Source organism: Polypterus senegalus, chromosome 3 (assembly GCF_016835505.1).
Source record: "Polypterus senegalus isolate Bchr_013 chromosome 3, ASM1683550v1, whole genome shotgun sequence".
Lineage (NCBI taxonomy): Eukaryota > Metazoa > Chordata > Cladistia > Polypteriformes > Polypteridae > Polypterus > Polypterus senegalus.
In genome coordinates this window covers 55,717,004-55,735,113 of record NC_053156.1, presented here as the reverse complement: position 1 = coordinate 55,735,113, position 18,110 = coordinate 55,717,004, and the positions used below count along the sequence as shown (strand labels likewise).

Sequence of the window (18,110 nt, the reverse complement as noted above, 5' to 3'; positions counted from 1 at the left end):
GAAATTTCGAGATTGAAATTGACATTTCGCGCTTTTTTCCTACTGTGTGCCTTTTTTTTCTCTGTACCCTAATAAGCTTTCATATGACACTCAGACGGTGGGCTACAACTCGCCTTTACACGGTGACTTTGATATGTGACAACTTCTTTTTTATTTTGGGCACTGTGCGGCTATGTCAGGCAATCAGCTTCCTTTTATTGTTTATACCACTGTTTAAACCAACAAATAGTACGTTTTTCCTTGCCTCCACTTGGTATTCGCTAAAATTGTTCCATTTTCCCTCTTGCTTTTTCCATTGTTTTTTCACAGAAGGCTGAGCTTAAGGGCGATTTATATTGATTTGCATATGCATAGAGGTGTAATTCCTGCATCTAGATTTTTCTGTGCGTAAGCACATTTCGGCTTTTGTGCTTATGTCATGTTATAGTGTGAAATCTACACACGCCGTTAGGCATGAGGCCCCAGGTGTCTCCAAGAGACTTCATAGGTAAATGAGATCCTATGACTACTGCACCTAGAAGATACAATTCAATAAAATCTCCGTGCCCTGCAAAAAGGACACAATAAAGGGTAAAAGACTGGGAAAAAATACATACACACAAAATAAAATACAAAGAACATGAAGGTAAGAAAACAGGAGAAAAACGATAAACAAAAAAATCATAAAGAGTTGCTAGGCACAGCAATAATCCTTACAGCCTTTATTATCCCATTCTGCTATTGGACTGGTTTGGAAGTTTAAAGGTTTAGGAATTTAACTTCATATTCAATTCTCTGTACATCTGCAGTGATATGCCTTAAACGCAGGGTGCAAATCTATGAGCCTGCATGAGCCTGGGAACATGTGTCAGGCCTAGTTCATGTTGGAAGATGATCCTCCCAACTTCCTTCTCCCAAACTTCAGCCAATATCTAGGTTTGCCAAATTTCCATTTTTTTTCTTACTCATAAACCTACATTATTTGGCAGACAATCCAAATTCTTTTGCAGACACATGTATAACATAAGGCAGTAATAGCACTCTATACTATGCATAGTATATAATCAAAACACTTTCTAAATCTGTGTCTTATTTTATTTTGACCAGTTGCAGATTTTTAGTACTTTGCTATTCATTGCCACTGCTTCCATTATTGTAGTGAGCTTGGTGCTGCTGGCAAGACTGTAAATGAAGTGGTTCTGGACTTATTTGAAGTCACACTAATATTCCTGGTTTTCAGCACAAATGGATATCACTTGTATATAGAATTAGTGAAAAATTGTTGACATGGGAAGATGTGTGGCTTTATATTAATGAAGAATAGCCTTTATGCTGAACCTATGACACAGTCATCATGAAACTATTTAAATTTAAGATGAATCAGATATAACCAATGCAAATATGACAGAAGTCTTTCTGGTCTAAAACTTTAAATACTAAAGTTTGGATGATGAAGTTGTTATTCTTTTTTATGTCTCTGTTTTTTTTTTAATGTAGGTGGCTATGATAGTACATAACAAAATACATTTACACTCTTCACTTAGCTCTTGCACCCTGCTTAGCATAATGAAACTTAGCACCTTTTCATATTATTACCAAACAAATGATTACCTTATACAGCACCTTTCATAGTGAACAGTATCAAAAAGCACTTCATAGATGATTCATAATGGCTAACAAATTAAATTATACAGATGGAAGACAGCAGAATTAACAACAACAACATTTATTTATATAGCACATTTTCATACAAAAAGTAGCTCAAAGTGCTTTACATAATGAAGAATAGAAAAATAAAAGACAGTAAGAAAATAAAATAAGTCAACATTAATTAACATAGAATAAAAGTAAGGTCCAATGGCCAGGGTGGACAGAAAAAAACTCCAGATGGCTGGAGAAAAAAATAAAATCTGTAGGGATTCCAGACCATTAGACTGCCCAGTCCCCTCTGGGCATTCTACCTAACATAAATGAAACAGTCCTCTTTGGATTTTGTATTCTCACGGAAGGACTTGATGATGATGGATACGTAGAATTTTGGCTTTTAATCTATCCCTCATTGTTAGAGCATCATGAAGCTTTGAGTAGGTGGTGGTGGTGCAGGCCACCACCACAAATAAACCGGAAAAAGAAACAGAAGAGAGAGTAGGGGTCAGTACGGATTTTAGAGCCACCATGAATAGTTATTATGATGAATTGAACATACAGAGTATCAGGATTAAGTTAAAGTGAAGTTATGAAAAGGCCATGTTAAAGTAATATGTTTTCACCATTGTTTTAAAGTGCTCTACTGTATCAGCCTGGTGAATTCCTATTGGCAGGCTATTCCAGATTTTAGGTGCATAACAGCAGAAGGCCGCCTCACTACTACTTTTAAGCTTTGTTCTTGGAATTCTAAGGAGACACTCATTTGAGGATCTGAGGTTACAATTTGTAATATAGGGTGTCAGACATTCCGATATATAAGATGGAGCGAGATTATTTAAGGCTTTATAAACCATAAGCAGGATTTTAAAGTCAGTCCTGAATGACACAGGTAACCAGTGTAGTGACATCAAAACTGGAGAAATGTGTTCGGATTTTCTTTTCCTAGTTAGGATTCTAGCAGCTGCATTCTGCACTAGTTGCAAACGATTGATGTCTTTTTTGGGTAGTCCTGAGAGGAGTGTGTTACAGTAATCTAGTCGACTGAAAATTTTTCTCCCTGTCAGGTAGGATTCAAACCAATTTAAGACACTGCCAGAGAGGCCCACCCATTGACTAAGGCGATTTCTAAGAATATTGTGATCAATGGTGTCAAATGCAGCACTCAGATCTAGGAGGATGAGAACAGATAAATGGCCTCTGTCTGCATTCACCCGCAAATCATTTACTACTTTAACGAGTGCAGTTTCTGTGCTGTGATTTGTTCTAAAACCCGACTGAAATTTATCAAGAATAGCATGTTTATTTAGGTGGTCATGTAGCTGCATAATGATTGCCTTCTCCAGAACTTTACTTAAGAAAGGCAGGTTAGAGATGGGTCTAAAATTTTCAAGAGCCGAGGGGTCAAGATCATGTTTCTTAAGTAGGGGTTTAACTACAGCAGTCTTAAGACAGTCTGGGAAGACCCCCGTATCTAATGACAAATTTACTATGTCAAGAACATTATCAATTAGTGCGCCTGATACTTCTTTGAAATAATTTGTTGGTATTGGATCAAGGACGCAGGTGGAGGGTTTTAATTGAGATATTATTTTTTGTAAATCAGGTAAATCTATCCTAGTGAAAGAGTTTAATTTGTTAAAAACAGAATGCTGGGGTTTAGGAGGATCCTTAGTGTTGGGGAGATATACTATGTTATTTCTAATATCATACATTTTTTGATTGAAAAATACAGCGATAGCCTCACAGGTTTTACTGGAAGTACTTAGGAGGCATTCCTTTGAGTTACCTGTGTTTAGCAGACGATCAATTAAGTGACTTAAGTGAACAGAGGGGAAACCCTTCTAATTTTCAGTCCACTTTCTTTGTCACTAGGCCAGAAGTACTCTCTAAATTACTGGGTGGATCAACAGAACAGGCGAATCTCCACATTGTGTTCTTGGGTTCTCCACTTTTTATTGAAGTTGTTTCAAATGAACATTGTCTCTCTCTGAGATTTATTGCAGGTCTGTAAGCAGCCATTAGCCACCCATGGGATGACTAACCCCTTCTTGATAATGTGGTTCACATTACATTGTGTGCAACTATGTACCCTGCTCAATCAAGAGATCCTCATATTATACGGCATACCGTTAAAACCAATTGATATCAGCTTCAGCTTCGAAGCAAGGGAAATGTTTTCATTGGATGAAATTTTTGGAGTTTGAAATTTTCAGGACTCCACAACTTTGCTCTAGAAGCTCATTCAGCTTTGTGGTTCTTAATCTCTAGAATTCCTGGCACTCTTTTATTGGTGACACTGTATTTTTGCCTTTGCTATGGTATTTAATATACAGTATTATTGACTTTATAATAATCCATGTTTGGGCTGATGTAGAACTCACTGTTCTGTTTGTTTCATATTGTATTTATGAGTTGTTTTGAACTTTTACTTACCTTTGATGATTGTAGTTTGTGCTGAAGGATCATGGAGAAAAGTTGTGGCTTTTGGGTAGTGAACAGGTCGAGGTTATTATTTTTTTTTAGAAATAAAGTATCCAGCCATCTCTTATTCTGACTCGACATTTTGCATTATAGTCAGAGCTTGTCTTGACATCAGAAATTAAAGCTACTATTCCTCTATCAAACACATGAACAACACACTAAATCATACCTGTTTAGAGCTGGTATATACCTGTCATGCATACCTTTGGAAAATAATATACTTTATATAATAAAAAGTAGAAAAATGTGGCAAATGAACATCTCAATACTTCTGTCCTTCCACTTCTTTAAGTCATTTCATCAAATATTGATGGGACATACAAAGCTTAATACACACATCTGCTCTCATCACCTTCTGCCATCCTTTGTCACATACTTCTACATTGTTATGATTCTATCCATTAGTTCATTTTTTATTGATGTTTTTTTTCTACTGATTATTAGAACGTTAGAAAGATTTTGATGAGAACAGGCCATTCAGCCCAACAAAGCTCACCAGTTGTATCCACTTAATCCCTCCAAAATAACAGGACTAACGTCCTGCTGACTACCTCAACTACTTGGTACTTTATTTCATGTGTCTATCTATGGTTCTTTGTGTGAAGAAATACTTCCTAATGTTTATGTAAAATTTAACAGGTTTCCTACTGCGTCCCCATGTTCTTGTTGAACTAATTTTTTTTAGTAATAGTCTCAACTCACTGAACTAATTCCTTTCAGAATTTTTAACACTTCGATCATGTCCTTCCTTAATTATCATTTGCTTAATCTGAAGTTCTTTTAATCTTTCCTCATAACTCATCCCCTGTATCCATGGAATCAACCTGGTTGCTCTTCTCTGGACTTTTTCTAGCAAATCTATATCTTTTTTTGTAGCGTGGAGAACAGAACTGCACACAGTTCCCCAAATGAGGCCTCACCAGTGCATTATAAAGCATAACCTTCTTTGACTTGTACTTATACATCATACTGTCTGTCTGGAAGGTGATAGTGATAAATCCACTATGACTCCTATATCCTTCTCGTAAGCTGTATTTTCAAATTTCATACCTTTCATTGTGTATTCTGATCTAACATTTTGACTTCCTATGTGTAATATTTTACATTAACTTACATTATATTTTATTTGCCACAAATCTTCCCAAGCCTGTATGCTGTCCAAATCCCGTGATTATTTCATGAATTCTAGATTATCTGTGATCCTATTAGTTTGGTATCATCTACAAACTTAACCAGCTGGTTATTTATATTCCTATCCATACTATTTACATATATGTTAAAAACAGTACCAGTTCTGAAGGACATCACTCTTAACTTTTGTATATTAAATTATATTATTTTAATTCCCCTTTACTATTCCTGATGGACTTCACCTCCTCCGAGACTGTTCTTTTTCTACTAAAATACTGAAAGAATCTCTTTGGGTCATATTTTGCCTTATCTGCTAAATAAACTGCCTTTTATCTTCTCTAATATCCTTCTTAACAATTGCCCTCATGTTCTCATACACTCTACGATTCACATTGGAGTTAATAGTCTTACAGGCCTTACAAAGCTGTTTTATCCTCTGCAGCTTCTTTTTCAACTCCTTAGTAACTCTCTGCAAATATTTTTTTTCAAGGAGATCCATATTTTGGAAATGACCTGTCCTGCATTATATGTAAAATATTTTTAAATCTGTTCCACAGCTCCTCAACTGCCTCCACACTTAAAAGCAATCCCAGTTCATCCTCCGTAGAGTTGTCTCATCTGCTAAACTTTGCCCTACCAAAGATAAACTTAACAGTTTTGGTCTTTGCATCCAAGCTCTTCTAAGTTACTGAGAATTGCATTTGATTATGTTCTCTTGACCAAAGTTGCTCAATCACATGTACACTTTCAATTCTATCATCCATCCATCCATCCATTATCCACCCTCTATATCCTAACTATAGGGTCATTGGGGTCTGCCGGAGACAATCCCAGCCAACATAGGGCGTAAGGCAGGAAACAAACCCTGGGCAGGGCGCCAGCCCACCAGAACAATTCTATCATGATTATTACAAATTGCTCAATTTAGACCGGCTTCCCTCCATGTTGGTGCTTTAACATACTGTGTTAAGAAGCAGTCATTGATTACATCTAAAAACTCTGCTCTTGAGCTTTGCTGTTTGTAAATTTGGTGCAGACTGTATTTGGGTAGTTAAAGTGTCCTATGATTATGATATAACCTGTAAGCTTGCCTTTTTAATATTATTAAAATGATGCACATTAAAATTACTGTCTGCATTGGGGTGTCTATAGAACACTCCTAAAATACGGCAATTTTCCCTAATGCTTTCCAGACATCCTCACTAAGATGGGAGTCATCTTCCAACTGAAGAATACTTGCATTTAAATTCTGCTTTACAGTAAATGGCACCCCCTCCCCTTTTTGTTCAGTCTATCCTTCCGAAAATGTGTACCCATGTATGTTATACTCATCACCATATTTTTATTCAACCAAGTTTCAGTTATTGCTATAGTATCTTAACTATGCTCAGCAACATATCACTCCAGCTCACTTGTTTAATTTGTGATACTTCTAGTATGAAGGCCATCTATTTTTAATGGTGTTACTCATTTTAGCTTTGTACTTAAACTTTGGGTTAGAAGTTACATTATTATGCTTTTTTAGTTTTACACTATTGTTTGTTCCTTCATGTGCAATTATAACCCTGGCTTGTCCTAAACTACCTGCCCTCTATACCATAGTTTAAACAATCCTTGGCTAACCTACTCATATGCCTCCCCAGCACATTGGTGCTCCTCTAGTTCAAATGTAACCCATTGCGACGGAACAGGTTCCATTTGTTCCAAAAGTAGTCCCAAAGCACCATGAACTCTACTACACAAAGACTTGAGCCACATGTTAAGCCTTCTGACCATTCTGTCTTACCTGAACAGGTGCATGGCAGAAGTAGGACTTGTAGAGAAGACTACCTTGTCAGTTTTGCTCCCCACCCTGTAAGTTAACTCTTTAAATTTGGGTTGCAGAGGTGACACACTGCCCTTATGCATGCAATTTGTTCCAACATAGACAATGACAACTGGATCCACCTCTGCTCTGGCCAAGAACCTATCTACCCTTCAAGGGAGGTCTCCCACCTGTGCACCCAGAAGTCAACGCATCATGCAAGACTCTCTGTCTCTGGAGCAAACCTATACTTCATTTCCTGTAATGATCAAGTCCTTTACAATTACAACTTCTCAAATTCTGGGAGCTAGTTTTGAGGTGGCCCATTGGGGCTCCCCGTGCCTGCCTACCAAAGTCTTCAGAGATTATCTATACTCCACAAGGACCTGAAAACAGTTTGACATTTCCAGTTAATGAGGAGGACTAACTCCTCCAAGCCATCCTTCAAAAAGTCAAACATGCAGCAGGACTTGAATTGCATTGTTCTCATTTTTAAAACATGGCTTTAGATTACTAAATTGCTCAACTGTTTTTATTAAATTTATGTGATTAAACTAAATTAATACAATGAATAAATTAATAGAATAATTATTATTTCACACCTTCTGACTCTTTAAGCTCCTGTAAAACTCCCCCTTCAACTGCATGAATGTCTTTCTTTGAGGTTATTAAACTTATTATTTTCCCTGTCTGTTTTAGTAACATCACACCACTCCTATTACGTCACTACTACTGAAACTCTGCACATACACCGTTTGTATTCCTTCATATTCATGAACCGTTACACTGTTGTCATCTTAATTGTATATTATATACACCCTGCTTCCTTCTTACTGAGAAAACACGCTTACTGATATCAGCTGGTAGTTATTTTCTTATTCACTGGTCTGTTTCTACTACCACTTGTACCTGATACTTGTACCTGATAAATGTTCTTTCACTTGATGCCTGTTTGTGTACTGTGGAGCCCCACTCTTAACCGCTTTGAAGTCAATTTATCTGTACTTTTTTCCTAAGGAATAAATGTGTATGTCCTCGCTTTCTAATTGTCCTGCAAGGAATAAACAGGTTAATAACCAGTAGAAATGGGTACAAAAACAAAACCAAACCAAATGAAAACAAACATAGTTACCAAATTCAGATAAGAATTGAAGTTGACAAGACAAGCAGAGAGGTCAAACTGAACAAAACTTGCAGCATGCACAAAAGCAAAGCTTTTTTGCTTTGTGCCCTTCCACACCATAACCTATCATCTTTGGGGGAGGAGTGAAAAGTTTCAATTATTTAAACATTTCAATCTCTATCTCTGTTTTAGGGTCCCCTGATACAAAAACATCAATATCTTGATAATGCATGTCTGTGTGTATGTATCTGTTTCTCACAGTTTTGTGAGGACAGTCTAGAGCAGGGGTTCTCAATGTCAGTCCTGGGGACCCCCTGTCGCTGCAGGTTTTTTGTTCCAACCAGCTTCTGTTTTTAATTGGACTCCTGGGCTAATTAAGTGAACTGATATTTCCCAAGTTCTGTGTTTAAGGAACAATATATTAATCAGAAAGCTAAGTTTGCTAAAAAAAATATATATATATTAAAATGTACCAAGCAGTTATATAGAAATAATGTATTTTTTTCTTTTTAACAGTATTTTCATCTTGATTTTTATTCTACTTTTCTAGGTGTTCTAATTGTTTAATTAATCCATTATTTACTAATTAGTGGGTCTGACTAAAGTAGTTGCAGCCTTTGATTAGTCAGTGTTGTTTGCCTGGGTGTCTGATCTGCTCATTTTAAGTTGTCATTATTAAGATACAATGAAGGGAGAAAAACTGCACAGAGAACGGGCAAAGTAAAATGAAATCAACAAAAGAGAGTTAAGCATTTAAATCTAGAGCAAAAGCAGAAATATTTATAAATGTCATAAATGTAAAAATCATGCTGCTATGCTTTTCTGAATGTTGAATAAAAGAAAAAAAAAATACCAGCTGATTAAATGAGATCAGTGTTATAAGGTGTTGTCACTGATTAGGAATCTGGTTGGAACAAAAACCTGCAGCCACAGGGGGTCCCCAGGACCGACGTTGAGAACCCCTAGTCTAGAGCTAAAAAATGGCTGAAAAGAAAAATACCAAACTCAAAACTTAAACTTGTTTTGAGATGACAATGTGCTGATTAGTTTTTGAGCCAAATTGTGCAATAGAAAGAGGCACTCTAGGAACCCTCAAATACCATCATTCTGCAGTTAATTATTAATTCTTCTCATCAGTTGCTATTGTAATGACCTATTTTATGATCAGAAAGATCAGCATGAGAGTAGTAAATAATTACTGAAATGCAAGGAAAAGCATAGGTTCAGGTTCAGGTTAGGGAGCATGCACTGGTACAGTGCATTGCCACACCCACCACATGGACAAAACAGCTCGGATCCTGTTTGGCAGCCCCCCATACAGACACACATTCCAGTCCCACCCTCTGGAAATGACCCTTTATCTGCCACAGCCAGGTGTCCACTCGGGTCCAGCCACTTGGGAACAAGTAACAAGAAAAGTCATTTTCCAAATGCTTCCCCAGCTACTTTTGCTCCTGTGCAGGTGAAAAAATAGCAAAATAAAACCTTCAAATACAGATTTTAAAACTTAGCTACCAATGAACACTGTTTATCACTTTATCACATAATCCATTAGTCCTTTATCACAAAGTATTGTGAAGCATATGACACAACCGCAGTACAATGGCATTTAGTGGATGTGAGATCTGTAGGATGTGAGATCAGAAAGAAGAAGGTTAATGGCAAAGACTTCCCATACACAAAAAATAATTCACCACATTATATTATGAATTTTCCATTAGGACAGCATGGCATTGTATTGTTTAGCTTTGTTTTCTCAGAATTCCAGAAATATGGATTTGATTCCTTGGCTAGTGTGGAGTTTTTACGTTCTTTTTATTTCCTGTTGGTTTACTCCAGGTACCCGGGTATCCTCCCATGTTCCTAATACTTTCTTTCACCTTAGGTTGTTTGGCAGCTTGAAATTAGCACCTTTTGAATGTCAGTTTGTGCATAAGTGTAATGGATCTGAAGTTTATGTATTTATTTCTACCTTGTGGCTGATACATTTGGGAAATGCACAACCCAATAACCCTGCGTTATGCTAAGCAGATTCACAAAATGAACAAATACATCAATGTTACATAAACTTTTTTTTTATTTTAGATCTGCTGTTAAGATTTGTGACCGCATAGATTCCTCCACCAGAACACCGTTTCCAAAACTGTCAGCCCATGCAGCAGAGCAAATCCCCCTTCCAGCACCACTTCAGGCAAAATATATAATGCACAGCTCAGTTGCTAAAAAATGGGCATGTAAAGAGAGGTTTGGACTGATGAGGCATGGGAATTGTACTTTTTCTCATGTAGCAATGTTTAGAATAAAACTATAATTCTAATTAATTCAGTCTTCCTTTGGTTTGCATGCATTTCTGCATCTTCTGCTTTATGATTAGCACATATAAATGTCTTGGCACACACTAAATGCAATGCAATAAGCACATTTTAGGAAGTACACAACTTGTGCTCCTCTTGAGTATCTTCCAAAGACTTTTAAGATCAGTGCCATGTCGAAAAGGGAAAATGAGGGGTACTAAACATTAAACACAAAATGACATCAGGGGTTGGAGACAATCTGGCGTCATCTCCTTGCCATTAAAGTCTTGTGCAGAGGACATTGCCGGCGCATTGCGTGCAAGACGTTTGTGCCTTTCTATGCTGGGTTCAAATGTCTGAAAATAATAGCATTTTGCTTTGTTTTGTTTCTCTGCCACATGTGGCTCCTATTATTATGCACTGCATGATTTATTATTTTATAGACTAAAAGCGACAGCTATCCAATATTTTGCTAACCAATTAAACCAATATGAAGGAATTTTAATTATGAAAATGATTGGTCGCGTACTGTTTGGCAGTCGCTCTCTTATGTGGTACAAATTAATTTAAATTGATCAACAAGCTCTGCAGATTACCTTAATGTTTCAAAAGCAAACAAACAAAACCATATTGCAGGCGGCTAGACAAAGCCGTTGTGTACTTGGGGCCCGGTCTATGCATTCTTTCTACGTGGTATGTCATTTGCTCGCTTCTGTATGTCTGGATCTTTCCTCTGAGATGCTTGCTGTGCAGTGTGCATTCATGTGGTTCTCTAAGCTTAGTTGTGCCTGCTGGGTGTGCTCAGTATGTGTGGGGTCTCTCTCTGTGACTCTTTATTAGGTCCATGAGTTATACCCATGGCTATTTGTCCTCTTTTGACTCTCCTGGCCATGTCTCTTCAGTGTATGGGGAGTTCATTTCCACAGATTCCCTCGGCAGACTTTCCTTGCATAGTGCATTTATAGAAGGGGAATCACACTTTGTTTGATTGCTCTCCCACCTCCTATTACTACTACTCCTACTATTTTAACAAATGCACCTCTCTCTGCTCATTATATACATCTGATTTACCTTGATTCATGCACTCTGCTCCTCCTGATAACCTAACACTCTCAAAACCAGCTTAATCCAATTCATGGACAGAGCACTGGTTTTTTGTAGGGATTCTTCTGATTGTTCTGCTCTGCCCTGCAGATGTTGCTACACTGTAAAGCATGTCTTACATTCAGTATCACTTAACTAGATCACTGTTTGGGGTGGTGTGAATGTGTGCACTTTTTGTGTTTGTGTAAAACTGTTGTATATTTGACTAACACCTATATTCAAGTCAAGGATATATTATAACTGTTTTCTTAATATACAATGTTTTTTTTATGGCTGGAGCACAGGCATGTTGTGTAAAGAGCAGGTTCAGGAACACACAGCATGTCAAAATGAAATCAGTACATGTAAGGTTTAAAGTCCAGTGCCTTGGTCACTACACCACACTGCATGCTCACACCACTTGACAGCTTCCCCTTTTGGCTTAATGGACAAGTTTGATGTTTTTCATGTTGAGATGATTTCTTCACAAACATAGTATATATATATATATATATTTTTGCTACTTAAAACTTACGCACTACATATAAAGTAAAGAAAATAACTTTCCCGCACTGTTGCTTTACAATGAAGGGTATGGGCCATGGTGGAAAAGCCTAAAAACTTACCAGATTCGTTAATTTTTGATATGCACCTTCCTTGATTCCGGTGCATGTTTGTGACAATAAAGGGGATCTGGGAATAATCATTTTATTGCATATTGGTGGTACTGTTGTTCTCATGGTAAAGCTATGTTTTCTATTTATTTGTGTGGCTTCTCAAATAAATACGGAAACAAAAGAAAACAAAACCAGCGATGTGGCATAAAAAGGTTACTGTGACGTGGTCTTTTACTGTAAGAGGTAACTACATGCAGGTGGGGTGAAAGGTTATTGCACAGGAAGACTAAGTGCAGAGTTATAAAGCACTGTTGATCTTCTTTTAAAATGGCTGAATCTCATATTTGTGGGGTTTTTTTTGTTCAAAAATGACATGTTTAAGCTATTTTACAATGTGTGCGTAATTGTACTCGACAACTGTTTTGGCTTGAAAAATTTACATATTTGGTTAAGATTTTAAGCTTTTCCTCCATACCCCATAAACTGCAATGTAAAGCAGCAGTGTGGGCATGATTTTTTTTTTTTTTATTTATTGAAAATGCTTGACTTTAGAGCACAATTTCACATGACAAATGCAAATATAGCATGTTTATGAAGAAATAAATAGCAAATGCATATATAGCATGTTTATGAAGAAATAAATTTGACTTGAAAAATACCAGCCCTCTTTTAAATTAGAAGATAACTGTCTGTGTTCTGTATCACTTCCCTCATTCCAGCCCAGTGATCTCTCTCGTTTAACCACCATACCTGCTGGGAATGCTCCATATGCAGTCTTTGTTGTATTCAGTATCACTGTTTGGTTACCCCCTACTAGGCAGGCTTGTTTGACTCATCCTTCCAGGGAGGCTTCATGTGTCATCTGTCTCATACGATTGCCCAGCTCTCCCCTATGGAGTTTTACAGCTTTTGGACACACTCAGTTTTCCAGTTCTCATTCTCCCTCCATGTTGGGGCCACACAATGTGTGTTGCGTTTCTGTCTCTATCTTCCAATCGCTTTGCTTCATTCACCTGTTTTCTTTTTCTGTGCAGACAGTTTTTTCTGAGATGCGCCAGGAATGTAAGTGCCATGGGATGTCAGGATCCTGCACGATCAAGACTTGCTGGATGAGACTTCCAACGTTCCGTACAGTTGGGGACTTCCTGAAGGACCGATTTGATGGGGCATCTCGAGTCATCTATGGTAACAAAGGCAGCAACCGGGCCTCCAGAATGGATGTGCGGCACCTAGAGCCGGAAAACCCAGCTCACAAGCCTCCTTCCCCACGGGATCTGGTCTATTTCGAAAAGTCTCCTAACTTCTGTACATATAGTGGGAAGACAGGCACAGTAGGCACCACAGGACGCTACTGCAACAGCTCTTCCCCAGCATTGGATGGATGTGAACTGCTTTGCTGTGGGCGCGGCTACCGGACCAGGACAGAGCAAGTCACAGAACGGTGCAACTGCACCTTCCATTGGTGCTGCCATGTGAGCTGCCTTAATTGCACCAGCACACAGGTTTTACATGAGTGTTTGTAGGCCCAGCTCTTCCATTGTCCCTCATTCCATATTTTCACCTCCTTGGGGCAACTTTATTTGCTGTGGTGAAGGCCAGACAGTGCTTCCTTGGTGCTCACTTATCACCTTAATACAGTCAGCAGTCATTTGGTGTCTCAATGGTGCTTCCAGCCATGAAAAAAGGAAAAACAAGGAAAAATGGATATGACAAGGTGAGAAGAGGAGACCTCCAATCACCAGACCAAGCTGCCACACTGTCATCCATTAAGGGAACAGAGAAAGCACTTAACAGGGACTCAGCGTGCCAGAAGAAGTTTCCACTTTGATAGTCCCAGCATTTCCCCCAATCCCTTGTAAATTGACCAAAACCCCTTTCTGTCAATCTGCTGCTGCCTGTAACTGAAATTCTGCCAAAGATTTTCTAGTAACCCTTCAACCCACAATGCCCCCCTCCCCCACAACAACCACCCTGCTCTGCCGGCTCATTTTGGCTGTGCCACTTGGTTTTCCTCTCTGTGCCCTTTGCAACAAACATGACGATGTGGAAAGAGCCAGTGGCGAGGCTGACAGCTCCACTGAACTGTAACGAGTGCTGTGCCAAGTGCTGAGAAACCAAAAAATTTGAACACTGCTACAGACCAAATCGTAGTAACACACTCGCACACACAAGTCGATGCGGTCAACTCAGCTGACGCTGTGGCGCAAAGCTGGCGCCGCTTTTTGGTGCAGGCATATGCTTGCAATGCTAATGATTTCAGCAGGAACTGGATGATGGAGCAGGGTGCCTTTAACTCCCCGAGTACCCTTTCAAAAAAAAAAAAAAAAGAAAAAGCAGGCAGGGCATAGATGGAAGGGATTTCTTTTTTTTTTTACTTTGTGGATTTTCCAGGCGGGGCAAAAATAAAGATTTAAATGTTCTGTTTTTAGAATTGTGCTTCCCCTAACTAGATGTTAAAATGCGGATATCACATTGTTGCTAAACAGCAGCTTCATGTTTTTTACTTTTGGAAAACCTACACCTTTAACATTTTCACAAATTCTCATTTCCTAGCAGGTGATGATTTCTGCATTTGCCTGAGTCTCTCAAGCTTAGTAATTCTCTGGAAGGAAAAGGGAAAAAAAGGTTTGGAAGAAACTAGTTGTGGTATATCCTGGGGCCTGGTTTAATTCTGAAAGCGTTCAGTGTGACAAAAATTCTGGGGCATCTGAGGTCACCAAGCTGCGAGTATATTATGGCACTTGATTCTGCCAATAAAACATCAGTGGTGAGTGGTGAAAGAGGATCCCATATTAGCCACTCCCTCCCCTGTGACACTAGGCCAGGTCACTCCATCTTCATGGGACATATGTGATTGACACTTCAAAAGTAACAGTTGGCCAAATTTTATCCCCTTGCATTATTATGTTCATTGGAATGATACCGTTTGCTCCAGAAGGTTAAAGACTTAAAATTTTGAGTTTCCCACATCAGCTTCTATCTTCTAGTTTGACACACTTGATAGAGCATGTCATCTCACTGCCTCACACTCTGTGTATGTAAAGAGACTGTGCTGTTCAATATGTCAAAGATGTGAAAACCAACAGCCACCAATTCAGCTGGTGACTACTTCTTATCCCTCTATATGGGATCCTGTGTTCTTAGCTAAAGCCCCTTAGACACCAGAAATTAATCACAGCTTCTGGCAGCCATGGTGGTGGTGCAATGCTAAAGGGGTGGCCCAAATCCTTTTTATGGTGGATAAGGGCCAATAAACTCTTTTGACACCTAACCTCTGACAGCATCTTTCTTGAAGAGTGTGGGGCTCTGCTGTATATGATTCAATAGATGATGGCAGGTAGCTCATCCTCCTCAAATCAAATCTCTTTACCTCCTTGTGATGTGCAAAGCCACATGGTTCAGTGAAAGATCTGGCATCATACAGCTCCCATTGTAGCATGTCAGACTGTTGTCATGCCAGACCTGGTCACTCTCCCTTTTTCTGTTCAATTGAAGTGGCATGTTCTCCTGTTTAGGAAACTCCCACCATGGCCATTGACTTGTTATCTCATGTTAAAGGTGGTCTTTCCACTTCTTTGTGGGGTAGCTCATGCAGTGTAGAATTCAAAGTAAACTAATCTTACTGTATCAACATCCATTTCATACAAATCAAACCAATTGAAACATACAACATAAGACCATCAGCAGTCATCAGTACCTAAGAGAATTGAGGTGTCTTCAAGAATGGCATGATCCAAAGGCTGATAAGTCTCCCTTCTTCTGCCCCTGTGGGTGTATGTGACAGGAAACACAAACGTAAAATTAAGATGACCACCAATTCTAACCTTCTCTCCCCATGTACCAGGCCAAACCATTTCAAGTACTTATTTGTCCATTACAGGGTACTTTTTCTTTTATGTTTTTAAGGCATTGTCTCATTTTCTTGTGCCCCATGTCTACATAAAAAGTACACTGCTAAGTATGTAAGAGATATGAACTCAGATGGCACCCAGTTCCAGGATGGATTTGTTGTGTGACTATCCTACCAAGCACTCTCTGATCTTCAGAGAGGAGGCCACAAGGTGCAAGGATTTGAAAGTGGCAGCTCTGCAGCTCAGTATCTTTGAGTGCCTTGTCAGAGAAAGGACACAGAAGGATTTTGCAGCTGTTGTTAAGTGCACAGTTCACACCCTGATCTGCGTCAATAATCCTTGATAATCTGCACCACCACACACACGTCAACGCTCATTTTATATTTGTAAGTCATCTTGGAAGCATGCCTCTAAAAGTCCATTATTGACTGTTTGGAATCTAGCTGACGTGCCTGGAAATTCAGGCGGACCCTTTTAATGCCAGATGTTGGTCAGATAATATGAACTTGTTTTGCTGCTGGAGAGAAGAAGCAATCATCAGTCTTCTTAAGTACAATGTACAGACAGACGGCCGATATGCATATTGTATTTCTCACCAAAGCCTCTTGTGCCAAACAAATGGATAATGAAAAAGTGATTCATTAGGTTTCTGACCAGATTTGGCAATTATTTTTTTATTTTTTTTTCTTCCCTGTCAGTATTGGTAAACTTCATGCACTGAAATAACAGGATTTTCATTTCTGTAAATAAAATATTTATTATTAATTTTTATATGCAAATAGAAGAAATACTTTAGTATAAACCATTTACTTTTATTTTTTACCAAAAAGCCTATACACTGTCATTTTAGAATGTTATAGAATAATAAAGTCTATATTTTCAGTGAACTTGGGGGTCCTTCTCGTATGTGTTACCACCGTCGCTGTGTCTCTGTTTTTAAAGTTCTCAAAGCAGGAGGTTTGTCAGATCCCAGGACTTGAGATTTAAAGACAACAACTTGCTCTCTGGATAGGAAGCAGCATTCAGAAAAGGCACTGTGACAGCAGCTGAATTAAGAAGGGGACACCAGAGGGACAAGGGAGAAATTAAAGGGTAAGTGATTTTCACTGTGTGTGTTTTTAACGTAAACTGTGAGGAGAAAGTGAAATTATTGTGCAACATTTGGTGGTGGGCAGGTTAAGGGTAGGGAGGTTGTGATGTCCACTGTTGTCCACAGCCGGGACATCATCCCATTTGCGGGACATCAATAGTCCTGAAACCAAGATGGACAAGTGCAGTGCGGACCCAAATAACAAAATATTTGCAAACAGAGCTTTGTGCTCTGTTTAGAATGTTATAGAATGTTATAGAATTTATTCCAACAACTTTCATTGTCCAGATAAATGAGGTGTCATGCAATCCTTCAATAAATAAATAAATAATCTATAAAATCAGTGTTCTTCCATGGAAGTTAAATCAAATCAATAAATAAATCCATACGGAATGTTAAAATCAAGGATAAGACCATCACTAGCTCTTCCATCCATAGGACAATCCCTGAAGCCAATCAGCTGCTCCTTCTCCCTCAGCGTTGAGTACGACTGACTTGTCCCCTGAACCCTTTTCCTCTCGCTCACCAATGGGTCCTCTTCCCAACCATCATGCCTCCATCTATAGCACACTACCATTCCTTTAACAATGATCCTTCTTGAGTTGTTCCATCGCTTTTCTCCCTTCTTTTGCTATTCTTTTCTTTTCTGTCCTCTCGTCTATCCTGCTCAGACTCCTTTTATCTCCAATGAGTGCAGGTGCAACAAATGACCTGTGGAGCTCAGATGCTGGACAGCCTTTGTGCACATTAACATCAATTAACAACTTCCCTTCTCAAGGCCTCTGCAGTCACACAGCTATACAGTGGCACATACCTACACCCATCAAGCCCGAGCCAAATTGTTAATTTAAAAATCTTACACTACCATGGACCCCTAACCCACTGCACTACAGAAGTATATATAGGCAAAAACACAATAAGATGATGTATTTTAAAAAATACAATAAATAAGAGTAGCTGGAGAGTGGCTTAATGTACATAATGCAAAACAGAACTGTACAGACATGAAG

General features: G+C 38.6%; 1 protein-coding gene across 1 annotated transcript in view; it reads left to right on the top strand.

The window, feature by feature from the left end:
- The window catches only part of wnt1 (wingless-type MMTV integration site family, member 1), a 36,097-nt gene extending 21,595 nt beyond the window's left edge, over nucleotides 1–14,502 (top strand). Inside the window, exon 4 of the mRNA XM_039747241.1 lies at nucleotides 13,194–14,502. Within this exon, the coding sequence (XP_039603175.1) occupies nucleotides 13,194–13,682 (489 nt within the window). The 3' untranslated portion in view covers nucleotides 13,683–14,502. The remainder of the gene's footprint in view (nucleotides 1–13,193) is intronic.
- The last annotated feature ends 3,608 nt before the right edge of the window (nucleotides 14,503–18,110 follow it).